Here is a 14,992-nt window from a genome sequence, read left to right as displayed (position 1 = left end):
TGAAATGGGTCTATGCACAGAGTAGATGGGGAGGGGAGACGCATTAACGCACTGTTCGTGAACCTGGACGCTTTCACGGAGTACAGACTCCACCACCGTTGGGTTGGCAGACTCCAACACAGCTGCAGCGACTGAGGGTCACACATAAAGACGAGCATCTTGGTTTGGCTGAGTACCAAGATGCGTTTCAGCCTTCAGAAGGTGCCTCAAAGCCTATAAATACAGGCATTTGGGGATTTGACTGTGCAGAAGTCCAGAAGGCAGCGCTGAATGGGCCCGAATCTGGGCGCTTTCACGCAGTGGTCCTTTTATTCCAGTCGTGGTTTACTTCTCCATTGTCTGTTTTCCTTTTGCAGATACTGTGTGCACTCTGGCTCATGCAGCTACAAAATGTGCTATTAGAGATTCAGAGGACTCTGCACTGCGCTATTCTCATCCTTACAATGAGGCAGAAATTTCTGCCTCTGGCCAATAGCAGCCAATGAGCTCCTTTTGTTCTTCTTGACATCTACTGCAGCCTCTCTCTCTCTCTCTCTCTCTCTCTCTCTCTCTCTCTCTATTTATCTATCTATCTATCTTCTCTCCCTCCCGGAGATACTTGCCTCAAATGTCACAGCGAGTGTAGCAGCTACCACTTCAGTTACCGCACATTCGGTGCAAAGTGACACGTCGCTCTTTAAATCTCTGCAATGCTTCTGAGATAATTGATGCATGCAGTTTCTTAAGAAGTCCAAAGTAACCTGTGAGTGCTCAGCCTGTAAGTGTGAGCCTGCTGGCTAATGATCTGGCTAAACAGATGTGATCCTTTGTGCAGGTCCTTGTTTTCCAATCCTGACTTTCTTTTTCATGAAATGTGCATATTTAAAACCAAGAAAATGTTATGCATACCACTAAGACTGTACATATATGCCTTTAGATTTGATGCATATATGCCTTTAGACTGGCTTTATTTCATGTTACTTACAGTGAGTCAGTGTAAGAATGTGGTTTATCTTGCATGCCAAATTGGTCCTGAAAATGACGTTTGGAATTCCAGTCCTGCAGCCCAAACAGGATATTGAAAATCCATTTCCATTGTGTTAAACCAGGGCTCGGATCATTCCCAGAATGCAGGCTTTGATGGAGGGATTTTTGCCTGTCTCAGGGTTTTCTTCCACAGCTCCTTGTTTAGAATAGAGATGTCAGTGTGTCCAGTTTATTTTTCTACTCTGCTAGCATCCACTGTGTTTTTTTATCAGACCTCTGGAATACAAATGTGGCTTGGCCTTTCTGATCACCTGTAGCGGGCTGTTTGAGCCTGCCTTTCCTTTCAGATATGGCCTATGTTTCTGGAAAGACAGAGAGAGAGAGAGAGAGAGAGAGAAAGAAATATATTGCCAAATTCATAAAACCTACTGCCAGATTTATCGCAGCATTAACAGAAAATAGCGCTGTATTTTCTCATTCATAAACGTGGATTGTCGGCATATTTTACGGTTTGCGTGATATATGGCGTTACTGTATTCTGTCCTCATTTGCATATGATTTTACCGATTCATAAAAAAAAAAAATCACACCTGTACCGGTCCAGCGGTAAATGTCCCATTAAGAAGTCGATGTGGATTGGATGATCTTTTCTTTAACAATGTTTTGGTCACTGTAGCGTAGGCTGAAGGAAGCCACCCTACCTGGGACTCACACCCATGTCTGACAGGAGGTAAACAACACAGTCACACATCAACAAATTGTGCACGTGTTTCCATTTAGATAATTAAACTATTAAAAAAACACGGATTTGGATTATCTGGAGTGAGCGAGTAGTTTGCAATTGTTGCAAACTTGCTTGAGCAGGCTCTCAGAATAACACAAACCTTTGCCATAAGAAATGCAAATGTAGGTGTTAGTGGAAGGAACTATAAACAGACATAGACTGGGGAGAGATGCAGTTTTGCTGCTCCGCCATGATTTAAAGAAATACCAAAGTCATCAGCTCAGCATCACCACGCAGCTCCCATCTTTATGAAAATTACAAGCACATTAAATTTTTATTTAACACATTTGGGGTTAGCCTGTCATCTTTAATATGTATGGCTCTTTAATATGTATGGCTATATTTACATGTCGATTTTGATTGGCTTTCTCTTTGGGCACAGGTGAATTTACTGCAACGGTAAATTGACCACAGTGTGCTAATTATCGCCCTGGTAACTTTATGAATAGAAATTAATTAGCGTGTCACACCTTTTGCATGACATAGCACAGTTACCATCAAGTTTTAGAAATCTGGTACATAAAGTTTCGTTTGAAAATCCCTTTTGTCAAAACATGCATTCACTTATCAGATATTTCATATTTAATATCCAAACTCCTTATGCGTGTTGGGTATTGAAAGTTTAAGTCTTTTCTACATTGGTAATCAGTGTTTTGGAAATGTTTACTGTGGATGTCTTAACAGAATTATGCCGTGCACGTATCTGTACTCATGCTTGGTTCAGAAACTGATCTGATCGAATTTGTTTAGCTCTCTTACTCTGAAGTGAATTATTTTGAAGTAGTTTCTAATGTTACTAATGAAGTCTTGTAAGAGAGATTAAGCCATATGTTTACTCTAAGTTTTTAGAACTCTTAGAATGTGTCAGGGCTGTTTGAATAATCACTTTTGCATTTGACTGTTTCAAGGGACCATTTCCATTCCTTTTTAAGAGATATATTTTAAGTCATTTTGCAGATTGATAACTAATCCTCTTCACATGTGAACAATGACATGAATAATTAATAATGAAATGCATAATTAATAAGAGCTTAATTCATTTAGGGTTAAGAGGATGTGTTGGGCTGGGGGAAGGTAACTGGACAAATGAGCGTAGGTGTCTTTTCCCTAAAAGAATCCTTAAATAACCACAGAGTTGTATTTCAGGAATGTGGCCGTGTTGAGTGTCTTGAGCTGTTTCTAGTGCCATATGACTGATGAATATGACAACTGGAGAGCAAAATCTGTTTTCTTTGTAAAGTATTAGAAATAATAATATAGGAAATTGCTTATGAAATCATTACCCAGTCCCCCATTTGTTTTAATTTGCTCTAAGTGGATTTCCATATTCTCTTAGACTGACCAGATGTTCCGTATTCACCAAATTGCTTTACCGTTGAAAGTAAAATGGGGAATGCCGTAAAATAGGCCTAAATCCACGTAATCCTTCTGCCTCTAATAGGAAAAGATGTTTCATCCCAGCAGGGTAGTCATTATGCCAGCAGATATGAAACAATGTCGCACAGAGTGTGTCTTGGCCACAGGGCGCGAGGGGGAAGGAGTTCGGTGCAGAGAGAGAGAGAATTCGTGTGAGGGGCGAAGGGAGGGAGAGAGAATGAGAGAAAGAGATATGAAATGAGTGATTTGAGCCAGATGACGACCGACCCGGTAGAGGAGGCAGGCTTCTTCCCACGCGGGTGCCTGAGCGCACGCCCACTCGGCTGGCAGCAGTAGGGTCAAAGCCCCGGTCCTCGCGAGCGGCTGTGCCCGGGCGTTTGACGCACGCCGCTTCGAGCTAAATGCGACAGGGACAAGCAGGCACAAATAAAGAGCCAGCTCGTGCGCTGTGACCACATTTAGGGCCCTGGCGGAGGACATGGCCTACAGGTGCGGGACAAACAGGACAGCCACGTGCAAATGGCAGGCTGGAGCGTAGTCTGGCAGCGCTGTTTCAGAAATACGTTGCGGAGCTTTAGGGATCATACGGATAGTCCGAGATTTCATTACGAAAAAAGGCGCTTTATTGCTATTACTCAGCGAAACCGAGACCTTGGTGATTTTTTATTTATTTTTTGTATGCGTGTGGAGATTCTGTTGCTTATAGTAGCACATTCATCTGCACACTGTTGTTGCTAATGCAAAATTTAGTTTGGGCCTTTATCATCTTACCTTAAAGGACACACAATTCACATCTCTTGTCTCCACTCCAGTTTGATAACATACAGTAAGTGCGGTTTAGTCACATATATCTAACCCTACAGTGAACAACACACAAACTACCTATTTATTCTGATTATAGCTTCTCAAACCAATTGCACTTCGATCCAGTATTACTAAAGGGTCTGACGTCCTTTATAGGTAATGTACTCTGACGCAAGCTTTTCTTTTCCATTGCTTTCCGCGTTAGTGGAATTAAATCTAAAGTCATCTTGGAGTAAGAAAAATGATTATTTTCACAGGCTTTCTTCTCTAAAGGCAATGCAGCAGAAGCCATAAAGGGGAGCACTGAATAAGACTCGCACATATTTGCGGGAGAAAAGGACAAAAAGGCGGCCCAATGTACAGCCGTGTCGGATCGTCACGCCTCGCGAGGGTAGCGGCGTTCTTTTGAAACGGCGTGCCGTACCGCCACGGAAGCCGATGCGGCCGGAGGGCCCGGCACGAACCCTCTGAGACTGCAGAGTGCCCGGGCCATTGGCACCGAGCGCGAGTTCTGACTGATAACCAGACTGTGACTGGAGGCTGACGCCGGCATTCGCTCAAGTGCGAAACGCGCGAGGACGCGCCGGACGTGAAAGGGATCTTTTACAAAATTCTACAAAAAAAAAAAAAACCCAAAAAAACGTGCGCATCCGGTGATTGGTTGCGTTGCGTTGCCTCATATGACTTTTCGGAGAAGACCCGAAAGAACGGTCTGAGCATGCTCGATGCAGGCTCTCGCCGCAACTCGCTGGGATCTCGTCGGAGCCGAGGTTTGCGGCTGCAGTGCTGGGGCCCGGTACCCTGAGGTTCTCCTTCTCCAGCGCACCTGGGTCAAGTTCATCAGCTACCTTCCAAGTCCTTCATGAGCCGGTTCAGGCGCTTCAGGACAGTCAACACCTGCCCCTGTGCAGGGCAGTAGCTCCTCAGGACCTCATCTACACAGCCGCGTTAGCTCATGTTTGTCAGTCTGCTGTGTTTAGCTTACACCATGGCCATGGCGTGAATCCCAACGCATTCACTTGTAATGAAGTAATTCCAAGGGCCAGAATTGTGATTTATGCATGCTGGTAGCAACAGTCTAGGTGATTGTATATCCGCTCTGGCAGAGGAAAAATTCTTCTAAAGGTCAGGACATGACAAGGCATTCCGCAGCATGACAAGAACAGGGAAAGAGCACGAAAGATCCCCTACACTGCTGCTTTTACCATTTTTAATTAAGATCTAGATTAGGCACGTGATTGGCGCAGAGATACGACCCGCCTCCCTGCGCCGCTCAGGGGTAAGCGATCCAGACAAGCCATTTTGCATAGCGCTCAGCCATGCTGCCGAGGCCACATTTATTCCATTAGCACTAATTTTTCGATTATCTTAATGCTGATGCTATGGACGGAGCTTTCCGCGAGCCGCGCCGTTGATGTAGAGGGCCGCTCAGCTGTCGGAGACGCGCGTCAGCGTCCTCTGTCACACATGCGATGTTATTTACACCAGCTGTCACCAAGCTACATCCTTTTTTTTCCGCTTTTGAATAACGCTACATTATGTCCCGAAGCCTCCCAGAGGACGGAGACCGGCCGCAAGTGAAATCAGCTCAGGAAGTCAGGGGCATTGTGGGTTGCTCGGCATTGTGGGTTGTTGTTGGGTTTTTAGGGGGTTTTTTTTGTTTTTTTGTCTGTCATTACCTTGAAAGACTGCAGCAAGGGCACCAGGCTTATCTGGTGCAGTGCATCGGCTGTAATAAATAACCACGTATTAGATTGGGGACCTATCAGCTTTGGATGGCTGTCTGCCTCGCGGCGATGATAGCACGCTGGATTTCACTCATGAGCAGCCTGGAAACCAGTTAGCTGCTCCTAAACAACTCCCACCCCAAGATCTCACTGATTGATTCATTGAGAAACAAGTCCGTGTAAGCCAAGCACACATCCACGACACCGTTCCTTTAATACCCCACAATGATTTCCCAAACTTGGACAGAAAAAGAGTTACAGAGAGTCTTTGATTATTCTATGATAATTATTTCATTACCAATTAATGTTTCTTCAGGGGATGTTCATCTCCTTGGAGTTTGCACCTATAAAATAATCTTTTTTTTTTTTTGGTGGGGGGGGGGGCAATAAGAAACATCTATTCTTTTTGGAACCCACTTTTATGTAGGCAGCCCTAATTAGGGTACCACTAAGCCCTAATCACTTTAAGCCTGTTTAACTTAATTTAGCTGCGTCTCCCTCAGGTCAGAGGAAAAATGAGAGCCACCATGCGAGAGGCGTCCGGCCTCCTCCTAAGCGACAGGCCCTCCGGTCCCTCCTCCGCCCCTCCCCTGCTCCACCCTGCCTCCATATCTTGGCGTTCTGTGTTGAATGTCATTAACTCCAACCATGGGTGGTTCTACATTCCGATAACTCCTTGTCAAGCGCCAGGGCCGGGGAGCCTCTCCACGCTCACTCAGGCATAATTAAGTCGACTACAAAGGCCCCCACATGCTCTGGCTGTCAAAGCCCAGCAACTTGAGCAGTAGTGCAGGCAGCCTCAGACAGGTGTGGCATTCAGTGGCCAGTGACAGGGCAGCTGTAGAGGGTCATCACACACACACACACACACACACACACACACTCACTCACTACCACCAACACACACACCATTCCCACCAGACATCACACACAGTCACACACTCATGTACCACCTCTTTCACACACACACACACACACACACACAAACACACACACACACAACAACTCCTGCCAGATATCACACACACAAATCTTCTGCCAGATATCTTACACACCACCCCATTGCACACAAACACACACACACAAATCACTTCCACCAGAAATCACTCACACACACACACACAAATCACTCCCACCAGAAATCACTCACACACACACACACACAAATCACTCCCACCAGAAATCTCACACACACACACACACACACCAAGCCCATCACGGCGCACCTCCACCACAGCGCACACCCGACAACCTTCACACCCAACAACCTCAGGCAGGAAGTATAGCTGGCACAGTGCTATTTCTAATCCAGATTCTGCAAATTGGTGTAAATGTAAAATTTTTTGTTTAATAATATCAGTTTAGTTATTAAATGATGTAGTTGGATGGCTTTTTGTTTGATATTTAATGCTCAGTGTGCAGTGTGGGGTCAGGGTGGGGGTGTTCCTCCTGGACCCCCAGTCTTTTTCTTTGCTTTATTCCATGCGTGGAGCCTCACAGCATCCATCCAGACGGAAGCTTCATTTGTGTTTTTGTTTGTTTACTTATTCATGCATCCAGCTATCTGGGGCAGTGTTTTTTTTTTGTTGTTTTTTTTTCGTTTTTTTCTGCAAACAGCCGTGCCGGCTAATGTGCTTTTATCTGCTCTTGGCCAAAGCCATCGGCTGTCGCAGGAGACCAGGAGCGGAATGGACCAGGATGTGGTGGTTAGCATCTCCGGCAAGCTCTAACTAATCTGCCATCTTAATGCCCATCTCGGCCCCTGGTTTCACCCCTGTGACCCCCACCCTCTCCTCCTCGGACGCCCAGACCCCGTGGCGCCGCCCTCGGCCTGGCGAGGGAGTGCCTGGCCGTGGGATTGGCTGGGAGAGCTCCTCTAATTAAATTACGCGCAGACATAAGTGGGTTTTCACATCAGACCCTTCCAGAGAAGCGCTCCAAAATGTCCGTCTGGTGCCACATCCATCTTGCTGATGATTTCCCCGGGCCCTGCTCGCTCGGTAGGCGCTGGACACATTCGCTTCCGCAAAGTGCAGAGGGTGACACTCTTCCTCTCTTCCCGCCACTGTCTGGGAACTCGGAGGTCAACGCGGCAGCTCGCGTGTCAGCTTTCTCTGGGAGACGGCCGCTCGTAACAGGTGGGAGGCTGACCTCAGACCAGCCGCGCCCCATCGGCGGGTAATGCACCGCTGGTGATTGCGCTGAAAGGGACTCTTAGACAGACGGGCGGGTGGACAGACGCGCGAGAGATGCCTCCTCTAGGAGTGGACACGCACATGCACACACAGACACACACACACATGCAGACACAACAGACACAACAATAAAGTGAGCTTAGGAGCTCTCCACACACCTGGCTCCAGAGTGCAGCCCCTTTCTTGCTTTGTTCCCAGCAAATGTGCAAGGTTAATTGCACAGGTGACTTTCTGCAGGGTAACAGATGGGGTAAAATGTGTTCAGAAACAATCCCGAAGAAAGGGAGGTGGGGTGTGTGTGTGTGTGTGTGGGGGGGGTGTATTACATGTAGGCAGTCTAGTCTTTTTCCTCCAACACATCTTTGCTGGACACATGCTACAGAAAGGACATGGTGGGCGTAGATGGGTCATGGGCTGTAGCAGGGAGTCTCAGCTCATCAGAGGCCTGCAAGCCACTACTAGATCCTTTACAGGGCAAATGAGATTGGCAGATCTGGGGCCCCAAGGAGTGGCTCTGGTCCCCACACTCTACTACAGCTCTGCACTGCTTGCTTCAATCTTTCCCTATCAGCTCATCCGGCCTAAATGCAGAGACGTTATTTCCACTCACTCAGCTCAGATGAGTGTTCTGCGCAGCTGTCGACTGGGCTGGAGAGTAACCAAGTGTGCAGTTTGTTATGTGTTTGTTTGTATATTTTGTATTGTGTATTGTAGTGTTTATAAAGGAGTAACCTCGGCGTAATGTGTAGGATGAAGGCAAATTGAAATTCTCTTGCGGTCAAATTAAAAGGGAAACGGATCTGCGCGCCCAGGCACAGACGTAGTGTCTGCCGTGCCTGTTGGAAACAGAGTCCTCCATCGATCCTTTGTGCTTTTGCTCAGCATTCTGAGGAGATGACAGATCGCAAATTGAATTTATGAACAGATCATGTTGACCCTCCTGCATAATTCTTGCAGTGGCATGGGTGTTTAAAAAGGAGACAAGGCTCTGAATGCAGATTGAATATGTCACCTCCTACTCAACGTGGAGCCGTTGGAAAATTGCTTTTTGGTTATGATGATTTCCTTTCCCCAGAATGTTGCACTCTTTCTCCATGTCAGTTCATTATATCTCATATTACTTACCTGTTTACCTATTTCTCTAATTTACACTCGACGATATTTTTGTTTTTCTCCACTTGTGTTTTTCGTCGAGCTTGAATGCTTTGCATGCAAACTTTGTGTGTAAACACGTTGTCTGGCGCGCCGGGTGTGCTCGAGGCACGTGCTCATTATTACCGGCTTTACGTCGCATTACCGCCGAGCCTCGAACGGCACTCGTCCGTAAGAAGGCCGACCTCGGGACGTGCCGTTCTGACACAGGAGAGCCACGCTAATCTCGCCTCCATTAACAGCCCATCCGGGGAAGAGCCGCGGAGGATTTCGTCGGCACGCCCCACTTTGCCGGCCCTCTCCTGGTAATCCTGTTGATTTGGCTTTAGTTGCCGGGGAGGCGGTGGGCGAGCAGCACTTGATCACACGTGCCGTAGCGGAGCGGCCATGCCAACGGCCCCTGGTGCCGCGGCCCGCCGTGCCAAAGGAGGGAGGAAAGCGTCCGGCCGTGCGTGCGCGTGAATCGGCGGGATAATTAAACGTCAGCCGGCTCGCTCCGTCGAGTGGCTCGGCGGGAGGTCCGCGACCCGCACGTTCCCGCCCCGGCGGGGCCTCTCCACGACCCCGTCCCACGGACCCTACCCACAGCCCTCTCCCTCCCCCTCCACGGCGTTTCACTCCGTTTACCCCGCCTGCCTCGTGGCCCCTCGCTGCCTGCGATAAGCTCCCAGCCTCTGCCAGGGTGCTCGCTCTGGAGAAGCTAATCTGATGTATGAAGTTCGTAAATCCAGTGGCGGGTTGGGCTTGTTATCCCTTAATTAAGAAACGGGATCCGTCTGCACATCAGAGTCCGCCGAAGACGCGTCTCGGAGCGTGCCCGCTCGCCTTGGCAGCCTCTCGGGCCGCCCGACCCGCGGCCGGGGAGCCACGGAGGACGAACGCGACCCGGAACCAACGCTGCCTCCGGTTTACAAACTGCAGCGTGACTGGGGTTCTTCCCAAGTACCGCAGTTGAATGTGGGGATTGATTTCTCAGGTCTTAGACCATCTTATCCCATCTGCGAATGCTATGAAAGCATCTGCTTTTTTGTGTACAACGAGCCGAAGGTGTAAAAAAAAAAAAGAACATTGATATTTTCTGTAATACTCAGGCGCACAATCTATGATGTGCTAATAGTAAAATGGGGTTTAATCAGCAAAATAAGACCCAAATAATTACTGAGGAGAGACAAAACAAAGTCTTTCAAAGGGCTACAACCTATCTTCAGAACAGCTTACGACAGAAGATGTTTTCAAATAGTACCTCATTAGGCAGTTTCATTTCTAATTGCACTCCTCTAGTCCCTCACCTTTGTCTCTTGCTTTAGAGGTGTCAGCATGTTCTGGGCTGCTAAAAGAACAAGACGGTAGTCCATTTTCTCCGGCAGCTTCTCTCTCCTTCCCACACGGCGAGAGCAGAGGTCCGGCTAGTTCCTGCGGACCCGTGGCCCGATAGGACATTGCTAATGGAGAGCTTTGGGGTCACTGGGGAGCATGTTTCCCATTTTAGTAATTGCGCTTCCTCGTGTCTGAGAGCTTTCCTCTGAACCCAGTCTACCAAGGCTCCCAAGTCCTGCTCATTACACATGATGAATTGGGCCACAGTTAAGCGAGAAGTAGGACAAATTGATCAAAGTGTCAGGTGCCCCCTGTGATGCCCAGGTCCCCAAGAAGAAGGGAATGAAGAAGGGGCTGTCCAAAGTTTCGGGAGCCGCATTGCCTCTAATAAATGTTTACCTGCCCCCTAAACGCCTAGCTTGTGTGTGCGCGTGTGCGTACGTGCATGTGTCGGATGTCCTGGTTGGTATGGACAAGCTTTCAGAGACACTGCAAACTTCGCGGATGGCTCTACTTTCGAAGCCGACATCGCTTCCAGAGGAAGTCGACGAGCTGACGGCTCTCGGCGCGAGCGGGGCGCGTGCCCCGGTTTATACCAGCTCGTGGGGCCAGGGGCGGAGGTGTTGCAGAGCTGTCTGCGATAAGCCCTGCCTTGCTCTCCTCTGTTTTGTTCTGGAACCGCTCGTTTAATTAGCTTGATTTCATCAGAGCTGCTTTTAGTAGCGCTGAGCTTCTTTGAATTTGCAGTGTCCCCTGGGAAGAGCCTCAGGAAGGAAGCAAGAGTGTGGAAATGGAGAAATTATCACCAACGCTGAAGATTTTTTTATGCTTTCATTTTATTTCACTTCTAGTTGTTTGTTCTTGATTTCTCTGTCCTTTGGTTTATATTTGACATCCTTTCCCGTGCAAGGTGGCGGTGAGAAAATTCCTGCACTTCTGCGGTTCCTGCACCAGTGTACGAAGTGTGTGGCATTTCCTCAAATTAATTACATTGCCGTGTCAACCCTCCCCCTCTTCTAAATTCAATTTGCTGACTGTCATCTGCTTTGACGGTTTGATAAAATAAAAGATTGATTACCAAGCTCGAGTCCGCTGCCTAAAGCAGCCGCCGTCTCCGCCTTGACTTTCCTCCCCGACGACGCAGACGGCGGGAATCCGGGCTTGTGCCTCCCACACATCCGGGAGTAGCACGGACACTGCGCCACACTGGGCCATAAGTCACCCTAATGATCCCAGTTTAAAATAACGCCCGTGCAGGACCACCTTGATGAAGCAGGGACCCTCCGACTCATTAGTAGGCCTATAGGGTAAAGATAGATGACCCAGATAAAGCGTATTTTTTGAACCCCAGAGCAGACAGATGTTTTGTGGTCTCTGTGCCATATGCTCACATGGAAGAAAGATTGTGAAACTCCAGGCGGAGAGGCCCACAGGATTCATTACATATCGCCAGGCGACTTTACGCCGCCATCGGAGCAGCGCGTTAAAGGATGTGAGACACAACGCTCGGTCTGCTGTTGTGCCGCAGGCCGTAGACTTATTTCACACCACCACACAAACCGAGGCAGTGGTTTTTGTCCCGAGGTAGCTGGAGTTTCACAGGCCTGGCTGGTCACTCCAGTGCCCGTGTAATGACCCCCCCATCCCCACCATGATGCGGCCCGGCGACCCGAATGGCTCCCAGGCACATCCCCCTGTCGTGGACAGAACGATGATAGAACGTCTCGGTATTGACCGGCTCCGCGCTAAATCACGGTAAAGGGCACTTAGCTGCCCAACACAAGCCACAGAAAGAATACCTGTCAGTGGCCATCAGCGAAGGCCTTTGTCGTCCGCACGGCGGCTCCTCGCACAGCCCGCTCAGCCAACCGCGCCTTCACGCTTGCCGTCCCCCCACCGTTAGCTGCTGTGCCGTTCGGAGTTGTGCGGGCGGGCAGGCGAGCGAGTTGGAGGGCGGAGTACCCATCCTTCGTTTCATCTGAACCTGCCGCATTCATGATGACATCGCTTTATTGTTGTCAGCTGGACAGACGGCATTTAGAGATGTGTGTGTGTGTGTGTGTGTGTGTGTGTGTGTGTGTGTGTGTGTGTGTGTGTGTGTGTGTGTGTGTGTGTCTGTTTGTCTTATGAGAAACTTTAACCTGTCCTCTCTCTTCTCTTCCCCTTACAGAAGGAGATGAGACAGGTGTGATGGACAGCCTGATGGAGGCGCTGCAGTCTGGCGCGGCCTTCCGTGACCGCAGGAAACGAACCCCACGCACTGGTGAGATTCCCCAAATGAACCCCACGCGCTGGTGAGATTCCCTGACCCCAAATGAACCCCACGCGCTGGTGAGATTCCCCGACCCCAAACGGACCCCACGCGCTGGTGAGATTCCCTGACCCCAAATGGACCCCACGCGCTGGTGAGATTCCCCGACCCCAAATGAACCCCACGCGCTGGTGAGATTCCCCGACCCCAAACGAACCCCACGCGCTGGTGAGATTCCCCGACCCCAAACGATCCTCACACACTGATAAGAATCCGCAGCTCCAAATCTCCTCAAAGAACCCTCCTAGTACCCCCCGAAACACTAAACAGCCGTTGCCGAAACTACCTACTTGAGTTCCAGTGTCAGTTTTATCAGACACTTTACAGCTTCTTACAAAGTAGTGCTACTATTTTCTCTGCGCAGACACTCCCTCCCCACCCACCCCACACAACCCCACCCTACGCGCACACACACACACACACACACACACACTCACACACTCACACACACGTACACACACAATCACAGTGCTCTGTTGGGCTACTTTATTACCCTTCTGCAGCCCAGCATTCTGGAGCTCTTCATTATGTTTTATAATATGTCTCTGATGCACTTCATAACAGATTCATTGCTACATCGCCATTCATAAGCCCCTGATTACAATAAAAATGGGTTGTAGGGACTGGGTCCGCAGAGGACAGTTTAACATAATCTTAATGTTAACATATTCCATCCCGCCATGATGAATCGTCTAGACACAGGGGAAGCAAAACAGGACACCTGGTGGAGGTGCCATGCTGAATGGAAATGCCAAGGACAGGGAGACAAGTGTCTATAGCCGCGGACGCGTTCCTCCATAGTAGCATTGGCCCCAAAACGTCATTCTTATAACACGGTCCGGCCCATGCAGATTTACTGCTCCCAATCTTACCTGTGTCATCAGATTCCCAGAGGAAGGCAGCGCGCTGCGTTGTGTACAGCAGGCTGGAACTAAGGCCCATACATATCATTAGGCGTTCCAAGAATGGAAAACGTGTCAAAGTCCTTATTTATTTATCAGTCATCCTTAAAGGGAAAGGCCCTAGGCCTTTACAGTAAAGGACCCTGGCCTTGATATCCCGCGCGTGCGCCGTCCCACCGCCGTGCAGCTACCCAGGCTTCTCCTCTCCCGGCTAGAACTTCTCTCCACGATCCCTCATGCCGGCACAGAGGTCTAATAAAGGGGCATGAATAAGTAAGGTGTCATGCTGTATCAAACCTGTCTGGCACTCGGCGCCGCTGGGAGGCCCTCGTCGCTGGCCCCCTGACAGTGCCTGGCAGGCAGGCAGCGCTGGGGAGAGCGCCCTGCTCCAGGCCGTCTCTGACGGCTGCTTGACTGAGAGTGACGTGGGGTGGGGGGTGGGGGATGGAGGCAGAGGCAGAGGCAGGGTTTGGACCAGACCTCCCACTTTCTCCCTGCCGCGATGTCTCTCCTCTCACACCATCTTCTTTTTTGGCTTTTCTCTTTACCGGCGCTCTGTTCTCCATTGCTCCACTCTCTCTCTCTCTCTCTCTCTCTCTCTCTCTCTCTCTCTCTCTCTCTCTCTCTCTCTCTCTCTGTGTCTGTCTGTCTCTTTTTTTTTTCCTTTCCTGTCACCCTCTCGTGTGTGTGGGCTGAAGTTTGACAACACTGAGAGTTTCGAAGTGGGTAATTGGTTACGAACTCCTGAAATACCTCATGTTTGACATCTCTCTCTTTCTCTCTTTTTCCCGTTTTCTTTCTCTCTCTCTCTCTCTCTCTCTCTCTCTCTCTCTCTCTCTCTCTCTCTGTGCCCACTTCGTCAATATTACAGGTGATCAAAGTCCTTCCTGTGCAGCCGCTCGGTGGCCAGGCGCTAATCATGGTAACTTAACCGAGTTGGCGTTAATTCCCCTGTCCCTGCTATGCTGGCTGTAACACGTGCTTATTGTTCACACATCAGAGCTGAGGAATCTAGCTGAGCTCCAGAGCTGCATAAGGGTGTCTGCTCTGATCAGGTCTTCTGATCAGAGCGATTGATTCATCCATCCGTTTTACTTACGAATACAGGATTCATTAAGTGATTTGCACAACACTAGGTAGTACGTTTCGGTGTATTCTAGTCATATTACCTTTATTACTAGAAGGAATATAAGCCTGCCTGATGGTATTTCATTGTTGTACATTAGCAACAATGCGCCCAGCTGGCCGGTATGTCAGCCTTTCGAATCAAAACTGAAGTGGGGTGTTTTTGAAGGCCTATCTGCAGCACACGCTGTCGAGAGCTCAGCGGCGTTTCTCATCTGTGTGACCAGCCGCCGTAGAGTGCGCGTCTGGGCTGACGCTTCCCCAAAGCCACGGCGCGTGGTGTCATGTTCCACCACATAACCCCCCCCCCCACCCCACCCCACCCCCCTCGT

The 14,992-nt window shown here is 49.1% G+C and overlaps 1 protein-coding gene across 9 annotated transcripts in view; it reads left to right on the top strand.

Moving 5' to 3' along the window:
• Positions 1-14,992, top strand: part of diaph2 (diaphanous-related formin 2) — a 333,658-nt gene that overhangs the window by 284,460 nt on the left and 34,206 nt on the right. For 8 of the 9 annotated variants that reach the window (XM_027028101.2, XM_027027635.2, XM_027027947.2 and 5 more), the window contains 2 exons: positions 12,493-12,585; positions 14,407-14,457. In XM_027028101.2, the coding sequence (XP_026883902.2) occupies positions 12,493-12,585; positions 14,407-14,457 (144 nt within the window). The remainder of the gene's footprint in view (positions 1-12,492; positions 12,586-14,406; positions 14,458-14,992) is intronic. The other variant, XM_027028176.2, reaches the window with a different exon arrangement.

This window comes from Electrophorus electricus, chromosome 12, assembly GCF_013358815.1.
Source record: "Electrophorus electricus isolate fEleEle1 chromosome 12, fEleEle1.pri, whole genome shotgun sequence".
In the NCBI taxonomy this organism is placed as follows: Eukaryota; Metazoa; Chordata; class Actinopteri; order Gymnotiformes; family Gymnotidae; genus Electrophorus; species Electrophorus electricus.
This window is presented reverse-complemented; position numbering and strand designations above follow the sequence as displayed.